The sequence below is a fragment of the Coregonus clupeaformis genome, chromosome 34 (genome assembly GCF_020615455.1).
Source record: "Coregonus clupeaformis isolate EN_2021a chromosome 34, ASM2061545v1, whole genome shotgun sequence".
Taxonomy (NCBI): Eukaryota; Metazoa; Chordata; class Actinopteri; order Salmoniformes; family Salmonidae; genus Coregonus; species Coregonus clupeaformis.
In genome coordinates, this window is record NC_059225.1 from 20,173,522 (window position 1) to 20,191,836 (window position 18,315).

The 18,315-nt window shown below is 42.7% G+C and overlaps 1 protein-coding gene across 2 annotated transcripts in view; it reads left to right on the forward strand.

Moving 5' to 3' along the window:
- Positions 1-14,221: 14,221 nt before the first annotated feature.
- Positions 14,222-18,315, forward strand: part of pola1 (polymerase (DNA directed), alpha 1) — an 89,311-nt gene continuing 85,217 nt past the window's right edge. The window contains exons 1-8 of one of the 2 annotated variants that reach the window (XM_041861857.2): positions 14,222-14,449; positions 15,345-15,463; positions 15,611-15,707; positions 15,789-15,869; positions 15,949-16,064; positions 16,240-16,302; positions 16,617-16,715; positions 16,849-16,993. In XM_041861857.2, coding sequence (XP_041717791.2) covers positions 14,383-14,449; positions 15,345-15,463; positions 15,611-15,707; positions 15,789-15,869; positions 15,949-16,064; positions 16,240-16,302; positions 16,617-16,715; positions 16,849-16,993 — 787 coding nt within the window. In that variant the 5' untranslated portion in view covers positions 14,222-14,382. The remainder of the gene's footprint in view (positions 14,450-15,344; positions 15,464-15,610; positions 15,708-15,788; positions 15,870-15,948; positions 16,065-16,239; positions 16,303-16,616; positions 16,716-16,848; positions 16,994-18,315) is intronic. The other variant, XM_041861858.2, reaches the window with a different exon arrangement.

Sequence of the window (18,315 nt, forward strand, 5' to 3'; positions counted from 1 at the left end):
AACAACTACAGACCAGTATCCCTTCTTTCTTTTCTTTCCAAAACTATTGAGCGTGCCGTCTTTAGCCAACTCTCTTGCTATCTCTCTCAGAATAACCTTCTTGATCCAAACCAGTCAGGTTTCAGGACTGGTCATTCAACTGAGACTGCTCTTCTCTGTGTCACGGAGGCTCTCCGCACTGCTAAAGCTAACTCTCTCTCCTCTGCTCTTGTCCTTCTAGACCTGTCTGCTGCCTTTGATACTGTGAACCATCAGATCCTCCTCTCCACCCTCTCCGAGCTGGGCATCTCCGGCGCGGCTCACTCCTGGATTGCGTCCTACCTGACCGGTCGCTCCTACCAAGTGGCGTGGCGAGAAGCTGTCTCCGCACCACGTGCTCTCACCACTGGTGTCCCCAGGGCTCAGTTCTAGGCCCTCTCCTATTCTCGCTATACACCAAGTCACTTGGCTCTGTCATATCCTCACATGGCCTCTCCTATCATTGCTACGCTGACGATACACAACTAATCTTCTCCTTTCCCCCTTCTGATAACCAGGTGGCGAATCGCATCTCTGCATGTCTGGCAGACATATCAGTATGGATGACGGATCACCACCTCAAGCTGAACATTGGCAAGACGGAGCTGCTCTTCCTCCCGGGGAAGGACTGCCCGTTCCATGATCTCGCCATCACGGTTGACAACTCCGTTGTGTCCTCCTCCCAGAGTGCGAAGAGCCTTGGCGTGACCCTGGACAACACCCTGTCGTTCTCCGCTAACATCAAGGCGGTGACCCGATCCTGTAGGTTCATGCTCTACAACATTCGGAGAGTACGACCCTGCCTTACACAGGAAGCGGCACAGGTCCTAATCCAGGCACTTGTCATCTCCCGTCTGGATTACTGCAACTCGCTGTTGGCTGGGCTCCCTGCCTGTGCCATTAAACCCCTACAACTCATCCAGAATGCCGCAGCCCGTCTGGTGTTCAACCTTCCCAAGTTCTCTCACATCACCCCACTCCTCCGCACACTCCACTGGCTTCCAGTTGAAGCTCGCATCTGTTACAAGACCATGGTGCTTGCCTATGGAGCTGTGAGGGGAACGGCACCTCTGTACCTTCAGGCTCTGATCAGTCCCTACACCCAAACGAGGGCATTGCGTTCATCCACCTCTGGCCTGCTGGCTCCCCTTCCTCTGCGGAAGCATAGTTCCCGCTCAGCCCAGTCAAAACTGTTCGCTGCTCTGGCACCCCAATGGTGGAACAAGCTCCCTCATGACGCCAGGACAGCGGAGTCACTCACCACCTTCCGGAGACATTTGAAACCCCACCTCTTTAAGGAATACCTGGGATAGGATAAAGTAATCCTTCTACCCCCCCTTAAAAAAATAATAATAATAATTGTAAAGTGGTTAACCCACTGGCTATAGGGTGAATGCACCAATTTGTAAGTCGCTCTGGATAAGAGCGTCTGCTAAATGACGTAAATGTAAATGTAAATGTAAATGGATGGAACATAAGTCGCAGAAAATGGAGGTTGTGGTGGCAGCTGCAGAGGTATTTAGGTGTACGAGACTTCACGTCAGAAAAGTTACAGGGTGTGTTGAGTGGTGGTGTCCCGTCCTTTCAGGCTGTTGGCCTGAGGTAGGACTAGATAGATTTAAATAGTGGAGTAGGGTGGTGGATATTTAGTGAGTGTAGGGTTAGATGGTAGGGTATTTATTAATTATTCTGTTTATTTTTTTAAGCAAACATTTATTGGATGCCAACTGCCATGAAACCTCATTGAAGAAGACCCAAATAAAAGCTGTGATTTGCTGACCAAATTTCCATGGTTCATGGATGTGAAGGGTTTGGCAAGCTCTTCAAAGTCAACATTTGAATGTACAGTCATGGTCAAAAGTTTTGAGAATGACACAAGTATTGGTCTTCACAAAGTTCGCTGCTTCAGTGTTATGAGATATTTTTGTCAGATGTTACTATGGTATACTGAAGTATAATTACAAGCATTCTATAAGTGTCAAAGGCTTTTATTGACAATTACATTACGTTTATGCAAAGATTCAATATTTGCAGTGTTGACCCTTCTTTTTCAAGACATCTGCAATCCGCCCTGGCATGCTGTCTATTAACTTCTGGGCCACATCCTGACTGATGGCAGCCCATTCTTGCATAATCAATGCTTGGAGTTTGTCAGAATTAGTGGGTTTTTGTTTGTCACCCGCCTCTTGAGGATCGACCACAAATTCTCAATGGGATTAAGGTCTGGGGAGTTTCCTGGCCATGGACCCAAAATGTCAATGTTTTGTTCCCGAGCCACTTAGTTATCACTTTTGCATTATGGCAAGGTGCTCCATCATGCAGGAAAATACATTGGTCGTCACTAAACTGTTCTTGGATGGTTGGGAGAAGTTGCTCTCTGAGGATGTGTTGGTACCATTCTTTATTCATGACTGTGTTCTTAGGCACAATTGTGAGTGAGCCCACTCCCTTGGCTGAGAAGCAACCCCACACATGAATGGTCTCAGGATGCTTTACTGTTGGCATGACACAGGACTGATGGTAGCGCTCACCTTGTCTTCTCCGGACAAGGTCTTTTCCGGATGCCCCAAACAATTGGAAAGGGGATTCATCAGAGAAAATGACTTTACCCCAGTCCTCAGCAGTCCAATCCCTGTACCTTTTGCAGAATATCAGTCTGTCCCTGATGTTTTCCTGGAGAGAAGTGGCTTCTTTGCTGCCCTTCTTGATACCAGGCCGTTTAACCCTCAGTTAAACTAATAATGTATGACTAATTAGTAGACTAGAGCTTAGAGAGTTAATCAAAAGTGTTTATATAAGATGCATATTTGCCCAGCAACAGAGTATTTGTGTCTTGTAATTAGGCAAGCAGAAGTGCAAAACGATTGAAACCAATAACAGGAGACTGGTTCCCAAAACACACAGGGAAAGGGGACTGAAAAAAGGCTTGCAGGATATTGTGAGGACGGCGATAACTAAAAAATGCAGCCTGCCCGAGCAAGGAGTAGACTATGATAAGAACGTGTGTGTGTGTGTATGTGTGTGTGTGACCTGATGGTCAGGAGAGCAGAGGAAAATCACATGAGCTAAACCCAGGTGTGAGCTTACAAGATGTGTACGGTGGAAAAATACAGCCCGCCTAAAGCGGGGTGGGATTTTTCCTCTGACGTGTGTATATAAAAAGATTGTACGACCATTTTGTTGCAGAGCGCTCTCATGAATAAACATGCTGACCATTGCAGAATTGGGTCTTTGTTTAATTTATTCAAACTAAGAGATTTACAACCTTTTGGGAATTATTCAAAGATTTAAGAAGTAGTTGACTTCAACCATTGAGATAACAAAATTCTCATGACAGCTTGGTCCTTCGAGCTGGATATCAATATCCGTCTTCTGTCGTTCTGGGGGACACCGAAAACCGTGGAAGGGGCGGATGATACATCCGTATAGACAAAGACCTGCCCTCTGAGATTGGGGGATCAATACAGGCCGGTGACAACCTGGAAACGACAGAAACGGTGACTATATCCAACCAAAATTGAGCTGCAAGAATAAGGTCAGTAATCTTTATTCATTGGATTTTGGGGGAAGTGATCTGAACTTGCAATAATACTGCTGTGATTCTTGTAAAGGGCAGAGAATGATTACCAAAATCTAGTAAGTCTTGCCATCGTATTTGTAGACACTTATCTAGAGAAAACCCAATGCGCCAGTATTCTAGATAAGTATAAAATACGAATGGTATAGCAAAAGGAAGCTATAGCAAAAGGAAGGGGGGTCCGAAATTGACTCCAGGTAGAGAGGCCATTACCGAACATAAATTAGCCTTGTGTTGAGTTCAATCTAGGATTGTCAAGAGTACACAAGAAGGAGGTAAACTTCGGCGTTTTTTAGATGTTTATCTAGAGAAAACCCATGCGCCAGTATTCTAGAGAAATAAAAAAAACGGGGGTGAAACTTCAAGGGAGGAGAGTGTGATAGTGAGACGGTCAGGGACTGGTGAGACGGTCAGGGACTGTCAATAAATATCAAGGGAGGGAATTAAAATAGCATGTGTGAGATATAGAATATTTATAAGTCCTTATAAACAATCAGTAGATTAGCAGTAACTCCATCCGTTTCAGTGAAAACTGGAGCCTTACAAACTCCGGGTTACCGATAGTGTTAACCAATAATCTTGTAAGGTTGTATAAATGTGAGACTTAATATTTGCTCAAAAGTCACATCTAAGAATAAATAAAAAAAGACAGGGACTGAAATAGGTCGCGTGAGAAAGAAGGTTAATATAAGTGAGTAAATTTGGACGGTTAAGATCACTAGAAAAGAGGGAGAACCCATTCCTGTTGTATGAGACTGTCAGGAATTGTCAAGATTACATTGTGGGGATAAATTCCTCCGTAACAGTATGAGATAATTCTGGGGGACTAGTCAAGACTACTTAAACAGGAAGGGGTGATTCCAGGTGTTGTGTGAAACTGTTTTGAATTACATATAGAAAAGGAGTCAAGGGATAGGAGAAACCTCCATTATGTGACCAGGTGGAGGGAGAGGTATGGTTTTGAGGGACGTCTGGACGCAGACAAACTCGAATCCATGGTAAAACAGATGCACAAGGTGTGTAAAGGCAGAGCAGAGAGAGAGCGAGTGGAAGGGCTAGATACGGCCAGGGTGTGGCTCTCTGAGTTTCGAAAGAGAGAGGAGGGTCAGAGAAGGAAAAAGGAAGTTATGCAGAAGGAAAAAGTAAGTAAGAAAGGTCTAAGACAGAACCCACAGCTCCCCCTGTAGAACGGTTTGGATCCAGATTATACCCCTCCTTGGCAGATTAGGCCTGGAGGGAAGATCCAGACAATGAAGTAGTGGTGGTGAGGGGAAGGGTGCCACAGCAGGCTGCCGCTGTGGAGTCTCCACCCCCTTACCAGAACCAAGGGGAAGCTGAAGCAGAAAAGGAAGAAAGTACAGTTGAGGTTCTTAAGAAACTTTTGGAACAACAGCAGCAAACCCAATTGGAATTGCAGAAATTAGAGAGAGAGAGAGAGAGAGAGCGAGAGACGGAAAGAGAAGGCTAAGAAAGTAACTAGAGTACTAGGGTACAATAGGGGGGTCAAGGGACCGAAGGGTGGAAGACCCAGGTCACTGAGGAGACTTGAACCCCACAACAAAAGTCCAGTTAGGAGCTGAGCTCAGGAGGGAGTCAGTATGAGTCAGGAGATGAGAAAGTAGGAGGGGGCCAGTACCCAATGATAGCCTTACCTAATCTATTGGCAGGGAATGAAGGGGCCCCAGCAACCTTAGATGTATACAGGCCATGGACACAGAGGGACGTGGCCCGAGCGGTAGAAGGAATGACCCACCCCAAGAAAGGACTGAGCTGCCGTTAGAGGCCAGTGGGTTCCATGGGATGCCCAGAGGGCACTTTTGCCATGGGCTGATCAGGGAGAGTATGTTGGGAAAATAACTGAATTGTGTAATAGCCTCAGAAAACATTACCATCGTCACGCAGACTTCTCTAAAGTACATGAGTGTAAACAAGAGGATGGTGAGACTGTCAGCCAATACTTAGAGAGGCTTAAGGATGTGTTCAACGCAAACAGTGGCATACCCGAGCCAGACCTGGCACAGGGGAATGATACGCCCTACCATCAGCAACTAAAGATAGCGTTCCTCAGTGGAATGAGACCAGAGATAAGCAGAACCATTAAAAATATTTTGATAGGGTGGGGAGCTGCACCACTAGCTGAGGTTAAGATACATGCAATCCATCATGAGCAGAATAACAGACAGGACTTTAGGTGCTTTAAACAAGGGAGGGCACTTCGCCAAAAGAATGTGAGGCCCTGTGTAAATAGTAGTTATGTGTATGCAAGTTGTATTCGTTTTTGGTGGTGTGTGGATAGAATTTACTAATGCCAGGATTTAGTAAACGAAGCAGAGGGTAATGTGAAGCGGATGTCTGAATAGTTTGTTTATACAACAGTGAGTTATGCAGACAGTTCACATTGAACAATGGGAGAACGTTTTTACTATTAGGCTGATGGCGTAGTAAACATTTAAATGAGTAGACTATGATAAGAACGTGTGTGTGTGTGTGTGTGTGTGTGTATATATGTGTGTGTGTGTGTGACCTGATGATCAGGAGAGCAGAGGAAAATCACATGAGCTAAACCCAGGTGTGAGCTTACAAGATGTGTACGGTGGACAAATACAGCCCGCCTAAAGCGGGGTGGGATTTTTCCTCTGACGTGTGTGTATAAAAAGATTGTACGACCATTTTGTTGCAGAGCGCTCTCATGAATAAACATGCTGACCATTGCAGAATTGGGTCTTTGTTTAATTTATTCAAACTAAGAGATTTACAACCTTTTGGGAATTATTCAAAGATTTAAGAAGTAGTTGACTTCAACCATTGAGATAACAAAATTCTCATGACAAGTCTTCGCCTCACTCTGCGTGCAGATGCACTCACACCTGCCTGCTGCCATTCCTGAGCAAGCTCTGCACAGGTGGTGCCCCGATCCCGCAGCTGAATCAACTTTAGGAGACGGTCCTGGTGCTTGCTGGACTTTCTTGGGCGCCCTGACGCCTTCTTCACAACAATTGAACCTCTCTCCTTGAAGTTCTTGATGATCCGATAAATGGTTGATTTAGGTGCAATCTTACTAGCCTGTGAAGCCCTTTTTGTGCAAAGCAATGATTACGGCACGTGTTTCCTTGCAGGTAACCATGGTTAACAGAGGAAGAACAATGATTTCAAGCACCACCCTACTTTTAAAGCTTACAGTCTTTTATTCTAACTCAATCAGCATGACAGAGTGATCTCCAGCCTTGTCCTCATCAACACTCTCACCTGTGTTAAAGAGAGAATCACTGACATGATAGCAGCTGGTCCTTTTGTGGAAGGGCTGAAATGCAGTGGAAATGTTATTTGGGGATTAAGTTCATATTCATGGCAAAGAGGGACTTTGCAATTAATTGCAATTCATCTGATCACTCTTCATGACATTCTAGAGTGTATGCAAATTACCATCATTAGAACTGAGGCAGCAGACTTTGTGAAAATTAGTATTTGTGTCATTCTGACATGACAGAATTCCTTTTGTTTTTTTATAATATGTGCTGAGATTTCAAAATATATCTAATTTGATGTTTGAAGCATAGCACTGAATAAATCTTTTTTTAGACATGATGCAACCGTTCTGTTTGGATTCATTGTTATTTTGTAATTCCAGGTGGCACTAGATTTGTACACCGGACAGAGTAGCCAGAAATGTGAATGTTAAATGTTTTGTTTAACACTAGGAGTTAACTCTAGATGAACACTAGTGTTGAATAGAAATAAGTGTAAATTATCCCATAGTGTTAAATTTGAGTAACTCTGGCAAGTGTAATGCAGTGTTAATATATACTGTACATTAACACTCAAAATGTAACACTATAATCAGAGTACTTCTTACACTCTAGAGTGGGACCATATGTTATCTGAGGTTGTGCTAAAATGAACTCTTAAGTGTTGATTTAACACTGCAAAATGTACTGTGTATCATGCCCTGAATATCTTGAAACAAAACTCTCATGCCCTAAATATCTAAACTCTCGAGTAGCCATAGGCAAGACAAAATGTGCCACACCTCGGCTTTCTGACCATCTGTCCCTCATGAAAAAGTACTACTGAGTTACTACACAAAACCTATTTGTGCAGTAGTGACTATGTAGAGACGTGTAGGGGTTGTGTAGTGAATGTGTAATTTATGCCCTACTCAAGATACACAAGTAGAGTTTTGTAGTGTTCAGTAGGAAAACAGTGTTTACAGTAGTAATCAGGTAGAGATTTTTACTACTTGATGTTGGTATGAAATTAGTAGTCAAAACACTACAGCTTTACTACACAGGCTTGTCAATAGTAATCAGGTAGAGATTTTTACTACTTGATGTTGAAAGTAAATAAGTAGTCAAAATATTACGCCTTTACTACACAGGCTTTTTGCAAGCGCAGAAGAAGACAAAACAGGAAGTAGTTGGTTGTTGTTAGCTAGCTACTGTATTTGTCATCCTGTCTTTCATAGCCCTTTTGCTGGCACCATCTGTAAGTTTAACTTTCCTTCATGTTTTATGAATACTTTTATGTCATTGAAAGTAGCTGTTTATATAACTTTTTACCACATCAAAAAGATTGCTAGCCAAAATGGTATTATGTTTAGCTTAGCTGTTTGCTAGCCCCATTGAAATGTAGCGACGTAGCCTATGTTTTCGTCATGCTAGCTAATAAGTATGTTTGTTTGTATGCAAATGTACGGTAGCCTATGTTCATATTGGTATACTTACCCATTCTACTTACAGTTGAAGTCGGAAGTTTACATACACTTAGGTTGTAGTCATTAAAACTCGTTTTTCAACCACTCCACAAATGTCTTGTTAACAAACTATAGTTTTGGCAAGTCGGTTAGGACATCTACTTTGTGCATGACACAAGTAATTTTTCCAACAATTGTTTACAGACAGATTATTTCACTTATAATTCACTGTATCACAATTCAAGTGGGTCAGAAGTTTACATACACTAAGTTGACTGTGCTTTTTAACAGCTTGGAAAATTCCAGAAAATGATGTCATGGCTTTAGAAGCTTCTGATAGGCTAATTGACATCATTTGAGTCAATTGAAGGTGTCCCTGTGGATGTATTTCAAGGCCTACCTTCAAACTCAGTGCCTCTTTGCTTGACATCATGGGAAAATCAAAAGAAATCAGCCAAGACCTCCACAAGTCTGGTTCATCTTTGGGAGCAATTTCCAAACGCCTGAAGGTACCACGTTAATCTGTACAAACAATAGTACGCAAGTATAAACACCATGGGACCATGCAGCCGTCATACCGCTCAGGAAGGAGATGCGTTCTGTCTCCTAGAGATGAATGTACCTTGGTGCGAAAAGTGAAAATCAATCCCAGAACAACAGCAAAGGACATTGTGAAGATGCTGGAGGAAACAGGTACAAAAGTATCTATATCCACAGTAAAACGAGTCCTATATCAACATAACCTGAAAGGCCGCTCAGCAACGAAGAAGCCACTGCTCCAAAACCGACATAAAAAAGCCAGACTACGGTTTGCAACTCCACATGGGGACAAAGATCGTACTTTCTGATGAAACAAAAATAGAACTGTTTGGCCATAATGACCATCGTTATGTTTGGAGGAAAAAGGGGGAACTTGCAAGCCGAAGAACACCATCCCAACCGTGAAGCACGGGGGTGGCAGCATCATGCTGTGGGGGTGCTTTGCTGCAGGAGGGACTGGTGCACTTCACAAAATAGATGGCATTATGAGGAAGGAAAATTATGTGGATAGATTGAAGCAACATCTCAAGACATCAGTCAGGAAGTTAAAGCTTGGGTCTTCCAAATGGACAATGACCCCAAGCATACTTCCAAAGTTGTGGCAAAATGGCTTAAGGACAACAAAGTCAAGGTATTGGAGTGGCCATCACAAAGCCCTGACCTCAATCCTATAGAAAATGTGTGGGCAGAACTGAAAAAGCGTGTGCGAGCAAGGAGGCCTACAAACCTGACTCAGTTACATTAACTCTGTCAGGAGGAATGGGCCAAAATTCACCCAATTTATTGTGGGAAGCTTGTGGAAGGCTACCCGAAATGTTTGACCCAAGTTAAACAATTTAAAGGCAATGCTACCAAATACTAATTGAGTGTATGTAAACTTCTGACCCACTGGGAATGTGATGAAATAAATAAAAGCTGAAATAAATCATTCTCTCTACTATTATTCTGACATTTCACATTCTTAAAATAAAGTGGTGATCCTAACTGACCTAAAATAGGGAAGTTTTACTAGGATTAAATGTCAGGAATTGTGAAAAACTGAGTTTAAATGTATTTGGCTAAGGTGTATGTAAACTTCAGACTTCAACTGTACCTTTTGACCTGTTGCCAAGGAGGCCCTCGACATAAGAAGACTGGAGGCCACTGTTGATTAACATTGTTTAACATTGTTTATCAAATGTTTTTCTGTGTTGTCTTATGTGACCTCTGTTAGCAGATGATTGATAATGGCTTGTAATTGGTTGTCTCTTCAATGTTACATGGTGGAGAAATGTGGCTGCAACAAAAAATAGGATCTGAAGATGGTTAAGTCAAAGCTGAATGAAGACCAGGCCTAATATATATATATATATATATATTTTTTTTTAATGTATAAATATAATTTAATATGTAAATAATTGAATAACAAAAAATGCTATTACATTTGTATAAGCTTATTATTTATTGTTTGATGATATAACTACAGTTAGAAACTTGAGGAAATAACATGTGCACTAGTCTAGTAGTGACACAGTAGTGAAACAAGAAGTCAATAATGATTTTGAACAGGCAAACAGTAGTAAATGTGTCAGTGTTCAATAGTAATTCAAAAGGGTTTATGTAGGAAATGAAAAGGATCAGGAGCAATTCAGTAGTGACACAACACTACACACACAAATGGCAGTAATAATTCAATAGGGATTGAGTAGGCATACAGCACTAAATCTGTAGGCATTACGTAGTAATTCAATAGTGAACATGTAGGAATTGTCTAGGTATGTGTAGGCTTTAAGTAGTAGTTACCCAAAAGCTCAGTAGTTAGTCATTAAGGGAGAATTATGTAGTGATTTGAATAGGAAATATGTAGTGTTCACCAGTAGTGAAATTTCCCAATGTATCACTCATTACTACTTAAACTACTACTGGTTTACTACACATCTCAATAGCAATCAAGTAGTAAAACCAGTAGGTTTTGTGTAGATCTTGTGTAGTAGTAATTCAATAGTACTTTTTCATGAGGGGTTTCCTCTTAAGTCTACATAAACCTGAACTTCAAGCATTCATTTAGTAACACTGAAGAAGGCACTGTGTGCCCAAAGTTGTTTCATAGGAGCAGATAGTGTGCTATAGGCTATTATTTTTTCAAGCTCAAATGGCCAGAAAATGTCATCCTGGACCTGGACTCTTGTTCTACAGAATAGGCCTATCACATTTCTACAACTTTGTCTGTGTTACTTCCTTCAATAAGCCCAAAATAAGAACAAAGCTGGGTAGTAGAGACTTGCATGGGCTACAATGGAACTTTTGTAGGACTGGTGGTTGAACGCACTATAGTGTCACTGTGCCAATAATATTATGCGTTTGCGTGTCCCCCACGCCCGAGCGCGCTTTCATCCTCCTATCTGGGACAGGATAATCTTTTGTGAGCGCCTAAGAGTCCAGCCAAGGTCACCCTTGAAACAAGCTTCATTGCAATAAAAAGGGGACACTTTCCGCAGTCAAAGCATCTTTAGATACAGTGGGGAGAACAAGTGTTTGATACACTGCCGATTTTGCAGGTTTTCCTACTTACAAAGCATGTAGAGGTCTGTAATTTTTTATCATAGGTACACTTCAACTGTGAGAGACGGAATCTAAAACAAAAATCCAGAAAATCACATTGTATGATTTTTAAGTAATTAATTTGCATTTTATTGCATGACATAAGTATTTGATCACCTACCAACCAGTAAGAATTCCGGCTCTCACAGACCTGTTAGTTTTTCTTTAAGAAGCCCTCATGTTCACCACTCATTACCTGTATTAACTGCACCTGTTTGAACTCGTTACCTGTATAAAAGACACCTGTCCACACACTCAATCAAACAGACTCCAACCTCTCCACAATGGCCAAGACCAGAGAGCTGTGTAAGGACATCAGGGATAAAATTGTAGACCTGCACAAGGCTGGGATGGGCTACAGGACAATAGGCAAGCAGCTTGGTGAGAAGGCAACAACTGGAAGAAAATGGAAGATGTTCAAGATGACGGTCAATCAGCCTCGGTCTGGGGCTCCATGCAAGATCTCACCTCGTGGGGCATCAATGATCATGAGGAAGGTGAGGGATCAGCCCAGAACTACACGGCAGGACCTGGTCAATGACCTGAAGAGAGCTGGGACCACAGTCTCAAAGAAACCCATTAGTAACACACTACGCCGTCATGGATTAAAATCCTGCAGCGCACGCAAGGTCCCCCTGCTCAAGCCAGCGCATGTCCAGGCCCGTCTGAAGTTTGCCAATGACCATCTGGATGATCCAGAGGAGGAATGGGAGAAGGTCATGTGGTCTGATGAGACAAAAATATAGCTTTTTGGTCTAAACTCCACTCGCCGTGTTTGGAGGAAGAAGAAGGATGAGTACAACCCCAAGAACACCATCCCAACCGTGAAGCATGGAGGTGGAAACATCATTCTTTGGGGATGCTTTTCTGCAAAGGGGACAGGACGACTGCACCGTATTGAGGTGAGGATGGATGGGGCCATGTATCGCGAGATCTTGGCCAACAACCTCCTTCCCTCAGTAAGAGCATTGAAGATGGGTTGTGGCTGGGTCTTCCAGCATGACAACGACCCGAAACACACAGCCAGGGCAACTAAGGAGTGGCTCCGTAAGAAGTATCTCAAGGTCCTGGAGTGGCCTAGCCAGTCTCCAGACCTGAACCCAATAGAAAATCTTTGGAGGGAGCTGAAAGTCCGTATTGCCCAGCAACAGCCTCGAAACCTGAAGGATCTGGAGAAGGTCTGTATGGAGGAATGGGCCAAAATCCCTGCTGCAGTGTGTGCAAACCTGGTCAAGACCTACAGGAAATGTATGATCTCTGTAATTGCAAACAAAGGTTTCTGTACCAAATATTAAGTTATGCTTTTCTGATGTATCAAATACTTATGTCATGCAATAAAATGCAAATGAATTACTTAAAAATCAGACAATGTGATTTTCTGGATTTTTGTTTTAGATTCCGTCTCTCACAGTTGAAGTGTACCTATGATAAAAATTACAGACCTCTACATGCTTTGTGAGTAGGAAAACCTGCAAAATCGGCAGTGTATCAAATACTTGTTCTCCCCACTGTAGGTTGTGACTAGAGGGAGTACAGCTATGAGCTCAGTCAGAACCCTTTAGATAGGACTCGGCTCTCTTTTAGAAATGTGCCACTAGCTCGCAGAGGTGGGACTAGTGGTCATGAACAGAGGTTGGACAGTGTGTGAGTGTGTGAATGAGTGACCTGTTGTACTCACTAACTGTAAGTCGCTCTGGATGAGAGCGTCTGCTAAATGACTAAAATGTAAAATGTAAGCACAAACACCATTGTAAATACAACTCATATTTATGTTAGTTTATTTTCCATTTTGTACTTTAACTATTTGCAGATCGTTACAACACTGTATATAGGCATAATATGACATCTGTAATGTCTCTATTCCTTTGGAACTTTTGTGAGTGTAATGTTTACTGTAAATTTTCTATTTATTTCACTTTTGTTTATTATCTATTTCACTTGCTTTGGCAATGTAAACATATGTTTCCCATGCCAATAAAGCCCTTTGAACGAGCGAGAGAGAGACAGAGACAGAGACAGAGAGAGAGAGAGTGTTGTTGGCATCATGTGGCCGAGAGCACGAGTGTTCTTGATGAAGCAAGCAATAAACAGCATCACCATCACCAACATTCCTTATAGTCAGTGGTGTAAAGTACTGAAGTAAACATACTTTAAAGTACAAGTTAAGTCGTTTTTTGAGGTATCTGTACTTTACTTTGCTATTTATATTTTTGACAACCATTACTTCACTACATTCCTAAAGAAAATGATGTACCTTTTACTCCATACATTTTACCCCTTACATATAGGAAAATAGTCAAATTCACGCACTTATCAAGAGAACATCCCTGGTCATCCCTACTGCCTCTGATCTGCCAGACTCACTAAACACAAATGCTTTGTTTGTAAATTATGTCTGAGTGTTGGAGTGTGCCCCTGGCTATCTGTAAAAAACAAAAAAACAAATATTTGTGCTGTCTGGTTTGCTTAATATAAGGAATTTGAAATGATTTATACTTGTACGTTTGATACTTAAGTATATTTCAGCAATTCCATTTACTTTTGATACTTAAGTATATTTAAAACCAAATACTTTTAGACTTTTACTCAAGTAGTATTTTACTGGGTGACTTTCACTTGAGTTATTTTTTATTAAGGTATCTTTACTTTTACTCAAGTATGACAATTTAGTACTTTTTCAACAAACGCTTTTAGTCCCGACACCAGCCCAGACTAATAAAGTGATGAAGACATTGCAAACATTACTGTAGGCTACATGGACTATGAAAGAACATCGCCATCAAGCGGACACTGGACCACATTGCCATGCCAAGATTCGAAACTCCAGCGATATTCTGACTGGCTGCTTTTTTTTGCGTCATTTCCTTCATATGACTTTCCCCGGGAATGAGCTTTGGCGCGGAATCTTCTATTGTGGTGAACTGTGTAGCTACCAAGAAAGAGCTGAAGGTTATCAATACATTTTGAATAAATAGCAATGTCTCCAGTTTCTAAGCCAGAGAAGGACGTGGATAACCCGGACGGGGGTGAGTCTGAACGGAAAGGTACTGCAAACAAGCAAGTTAGCTAGACAAGCGTGAACACGCAGACACGGCTTAGCCAACAAGCTGTCAGCCTACGTTACTGTTAACTAGCGCGCGCTAACAACAAAGCAAGCAACTACTAGAATGACTAAATGTAGGTAGCTACGTGCCATTACATTAACACCGAATGTTCATAAATTGCATAATTACCCACAGTTAGCTGGCCATTTAGCTACTGTGATGTTAACATTCTATAATTTAAGACGTACAGTTACTCCGCCGGTACTTTGGCGACTCAGAAATTATTTTTTAAACCTCCCGCTTTGGGCTGAATGTGTAGTTCATACATGCATAAGACATGAACAGAATTACTGTTTTATCTCGATTAGCCACGAAATCCCTATTTTGAAAGTAACTTTTCTCGAAGCTGTGCTGGGCGCCATTTTCTCTTAATCCCCCCCCCCAGCCTCCAGCAATTCGAGTTGTAGCCAATGAGCTTCAGCCCCTCGCATTTGACATCTAGCAAGACGCCTGCCCAGCGTAATCCAATGAGGATGCAGGGCGGGCCCAACACCTCAGTGGAAACAGCAGAGAGGAAGAGAGAGAGCGATGATGTGTTGCACATACTGTATCTGCAAATATGTGTAGGACACCATTTTCAGGAATCACTTATGGCTCCTGAGTGCTACATTCTACTGGCAAAAAATTATACAAAAGTATCAGAGAATCTCATTAAAAGCTGTCTGTCACATGCCTGTAGGAGATCAATGGGAACAACTGGGTTTTGAACTCTCTACTTTCTCTCCCTCTCTTCCCCTCTCTCTCTTCCGCTCCCTCCATCTCAATCTCACCCCTCTCTCCATCTCGCTCTCACCCCTCACTCTTTCCCACTCTCTCTTCTTTTCTCTCTCTCCAGAGGATGACTGTGGCCTGGCAGTGGGTCGTTCCAGGAGGGAGAAGAAGGAGAAGACAGGGAGGAAGTCAGCTCTGGAGCAACTCAAGAGAGCTAAGAAGGGAGAGAAGGTCAAATACGAGGTGAGAGAGTTGTGTTTGTTGTCCATGTCCTGATCTGACAGGTGTGTTTGTGTCCGCCCCTTTTAATCTGTGTGTAAGTTATAGTGTGGGTGTTATAGCCAAGCCTTGTTTTGAAGTGTGTGTTGAATCTGTGTGTGCTGTGTGTAGGTGGAGGATTTGACTAGTGTGTATGAGGAGGTGGACGAGGAGCAGTACTCTCGGATGGTGAGAGAGAGGCAGGACGATGACTGGATCATTGATGATGGTGAGTTGGTCTGAAATACTTTCAGACCCTTTCTGCTTCTCAGTCCCAAGTTATAGCAAGCTCTCTCTCTCTCTCTCTCAGATGGCACAGGATATGTGGAGGATGGGAGAGAAATCTTTGATGAGGATTTGGCAGATGATGTGTTGGAGAAAGGCGCCAAAGGTAGGAACCCTGTGTGTGTGTGAGAAAGTAAGCCTGTGTGTCTCCCCAGCCTATTTATCGTTTGTTTGTATGTGTGTAGGTAAAGCGGGCGCTAAGGGAGCAGACTCTAAGAAGAACATTAAGAAGGCAGCGGTGGCCAAACCCAACAGTATCAAAAACCTCTTCATGAACAGCAACGTCAAGAAACCTGCTGAGGTGAGTGTTTGTATTTGTGCACCTGTTTATCACAAATCCCTTCCCTTCGTGTGTTTCTCAGCCTCTGTGACCCTATACATGCAATCCAAAACACTACATAGTGTGTGTTTGTTCTAGTCCATTTAATGTCTCTATTTTGTAGTTGAACCAGGATTGTGTGTTTTGTGTCTCACAGAAAGATGTGGACCTGTCCAAAGACGACCTACTGGGGGACATTCTACAGGACCTGCACTCTGAGGTCAGTCTCTCCTGTCCTGTCAACCTCCATACCTTCTCACAGCGGGGAAAAACAGTGCATGTCGACTCACTCAAACATGAAGTTTACTCAGCTAGTGGTACAACAACGCTTCAGCTATAATGTTTTTTGTCAGGTTGCTTTGTATGGTTTAGTCCAGCTCCTGTAATTCCCCTCTCTTAAACGAAGTTCAGCTAGATCATTTGGTAGATGCTTAGATTTCAGCTTGTTTGATTATTTTTCACTGAGACATGGACTCACTGGGGGAGAATACACTATCAGTATGTCTGAGAGTCTCCATCTGCCACCACTTTCAGAGGCCGTCTCTCCTGACTCCTCCGGTCGTCACGCTGAAGAAGAAGAAGGCCCCCGGAACTCCCATGAACCCCTTCTCCATCAAAACCCAAACCCCTAAGGTACACTTATTCTCTTTCTCTCTCTCTCTCTCCATTGATCCCTGCCCCCTCTTATATTCCATTAAGGTCTAACGTTACTGAGTACACCCCTGGTCTTCTTCCTGTTGTAATGTGTCCCTTCCCTCCATCGCAGGAGTCTCCCTCTGCCCAGGGGACAAAGGTGAAACGCCCTCCTCCTGGTGAGCTGACTCCCCGGGTGCCGTCCCGCCCCCCGACCTCCAGACCCTCCGTCCTCGTGGAGAAGAAGAGAGTGAAGGTGGAAGAAATTGAGGAGGAGGGTAAGAGATCAGACTAGGAGTTAATCTAGCACTCGCTGGGCCAGTTTCCTGGACCCAGATTAAGCCTAGTTCTAGACTAAAAATATAAATTTAAAGTACTTTTTAGTCTAGGACTAGGCTTAAAGGGGCAATCAGTAGTTGACACAATGATAAAGCGGTTTCACATTTTTACATTTTAGTCATTTAGCAGACGCTCTTATCCAGAGCGACTTACAGTTAGTGAGTGCCTACATTTTCATACTGGCCCCCCGTGGGAAATGAACCCACAACCCTGGCGCAGCAAGCGCCATGCTCTACCAACTGAGCTACGGGGACTACACCCCTGTTTCGTTAAAAAGCTGATGGATGGGGCTTGAGAAATGTAACCACTCTCAACTCAAATGTCTTAACTCTAAACTTAAACGACTAAAACCAGGTATAAAGTATGTAGAAAAGATAATGGAGATATTTTAAAAATAAGATCATATTTGAGTCAATGAAAATCTAAAATAAATGGCATGGCATGGCGCAGCCCGCCATTGACTTTATGTTTGAGTCACTTGGATAGCATAAGAAAACGGCATAAGCAATGCAAAATGTGTAGAATTGCAGGAAATTAGCTTTAAAGGAACTTTCCATTGTTTCCAGATTCCTATGAAATATGACCTATAATTACTTGCAATATGAGTGAAATAGTTTTCCCTCCAAAAAATTGTACACTGAACAAAAATATAAACGCAACATGTAAAGTGTTTGTCCCATGTTTCATGAGCTCAAATAAAATATCCCAGAAATGTTCCATACACACAAAGCTTATTTCTCTCACTTTTTTTGCACAAATGTATTTACACACCTGTTATTGAGCATTTCTCCTTTGCCAAGATAATCCATCCACCTGACAGGTGTGGCATATCAAGAAGCTGATTAAACCGCATGATCATTACACAGGTGTACAATAAAAGACCACTCTAAAATGTGCAGTTTGGCACACAACACAATGCCACAGATGTCTTAAGTTTTGAAGGAGCGTGCAATTGGCATGCTAACTGCAAGAATGTCCACCAGAGCTGTTGCCAGAGAATTTAATGTTAATTTCTCTACCACCTCCAACGTCGTTTAAGAGAATTTGGCAGTACGTCCAACCGACTACACAACCGCAGACCACGTGTAACCACGCCAGCCCAGGACCTCCACATCCGGCTTCTTTACCTGCAGGTAAAGGGTCGTCTGAGACCAGCCACCCGGACAGCTGATGAAACTGTGGGTTTGCACAACCGAATAATTTCTGCACGAACTGTCAGAAACTGTCTGAGGGAAGCTCATCGGCGTGCTCGTAGTCCTCA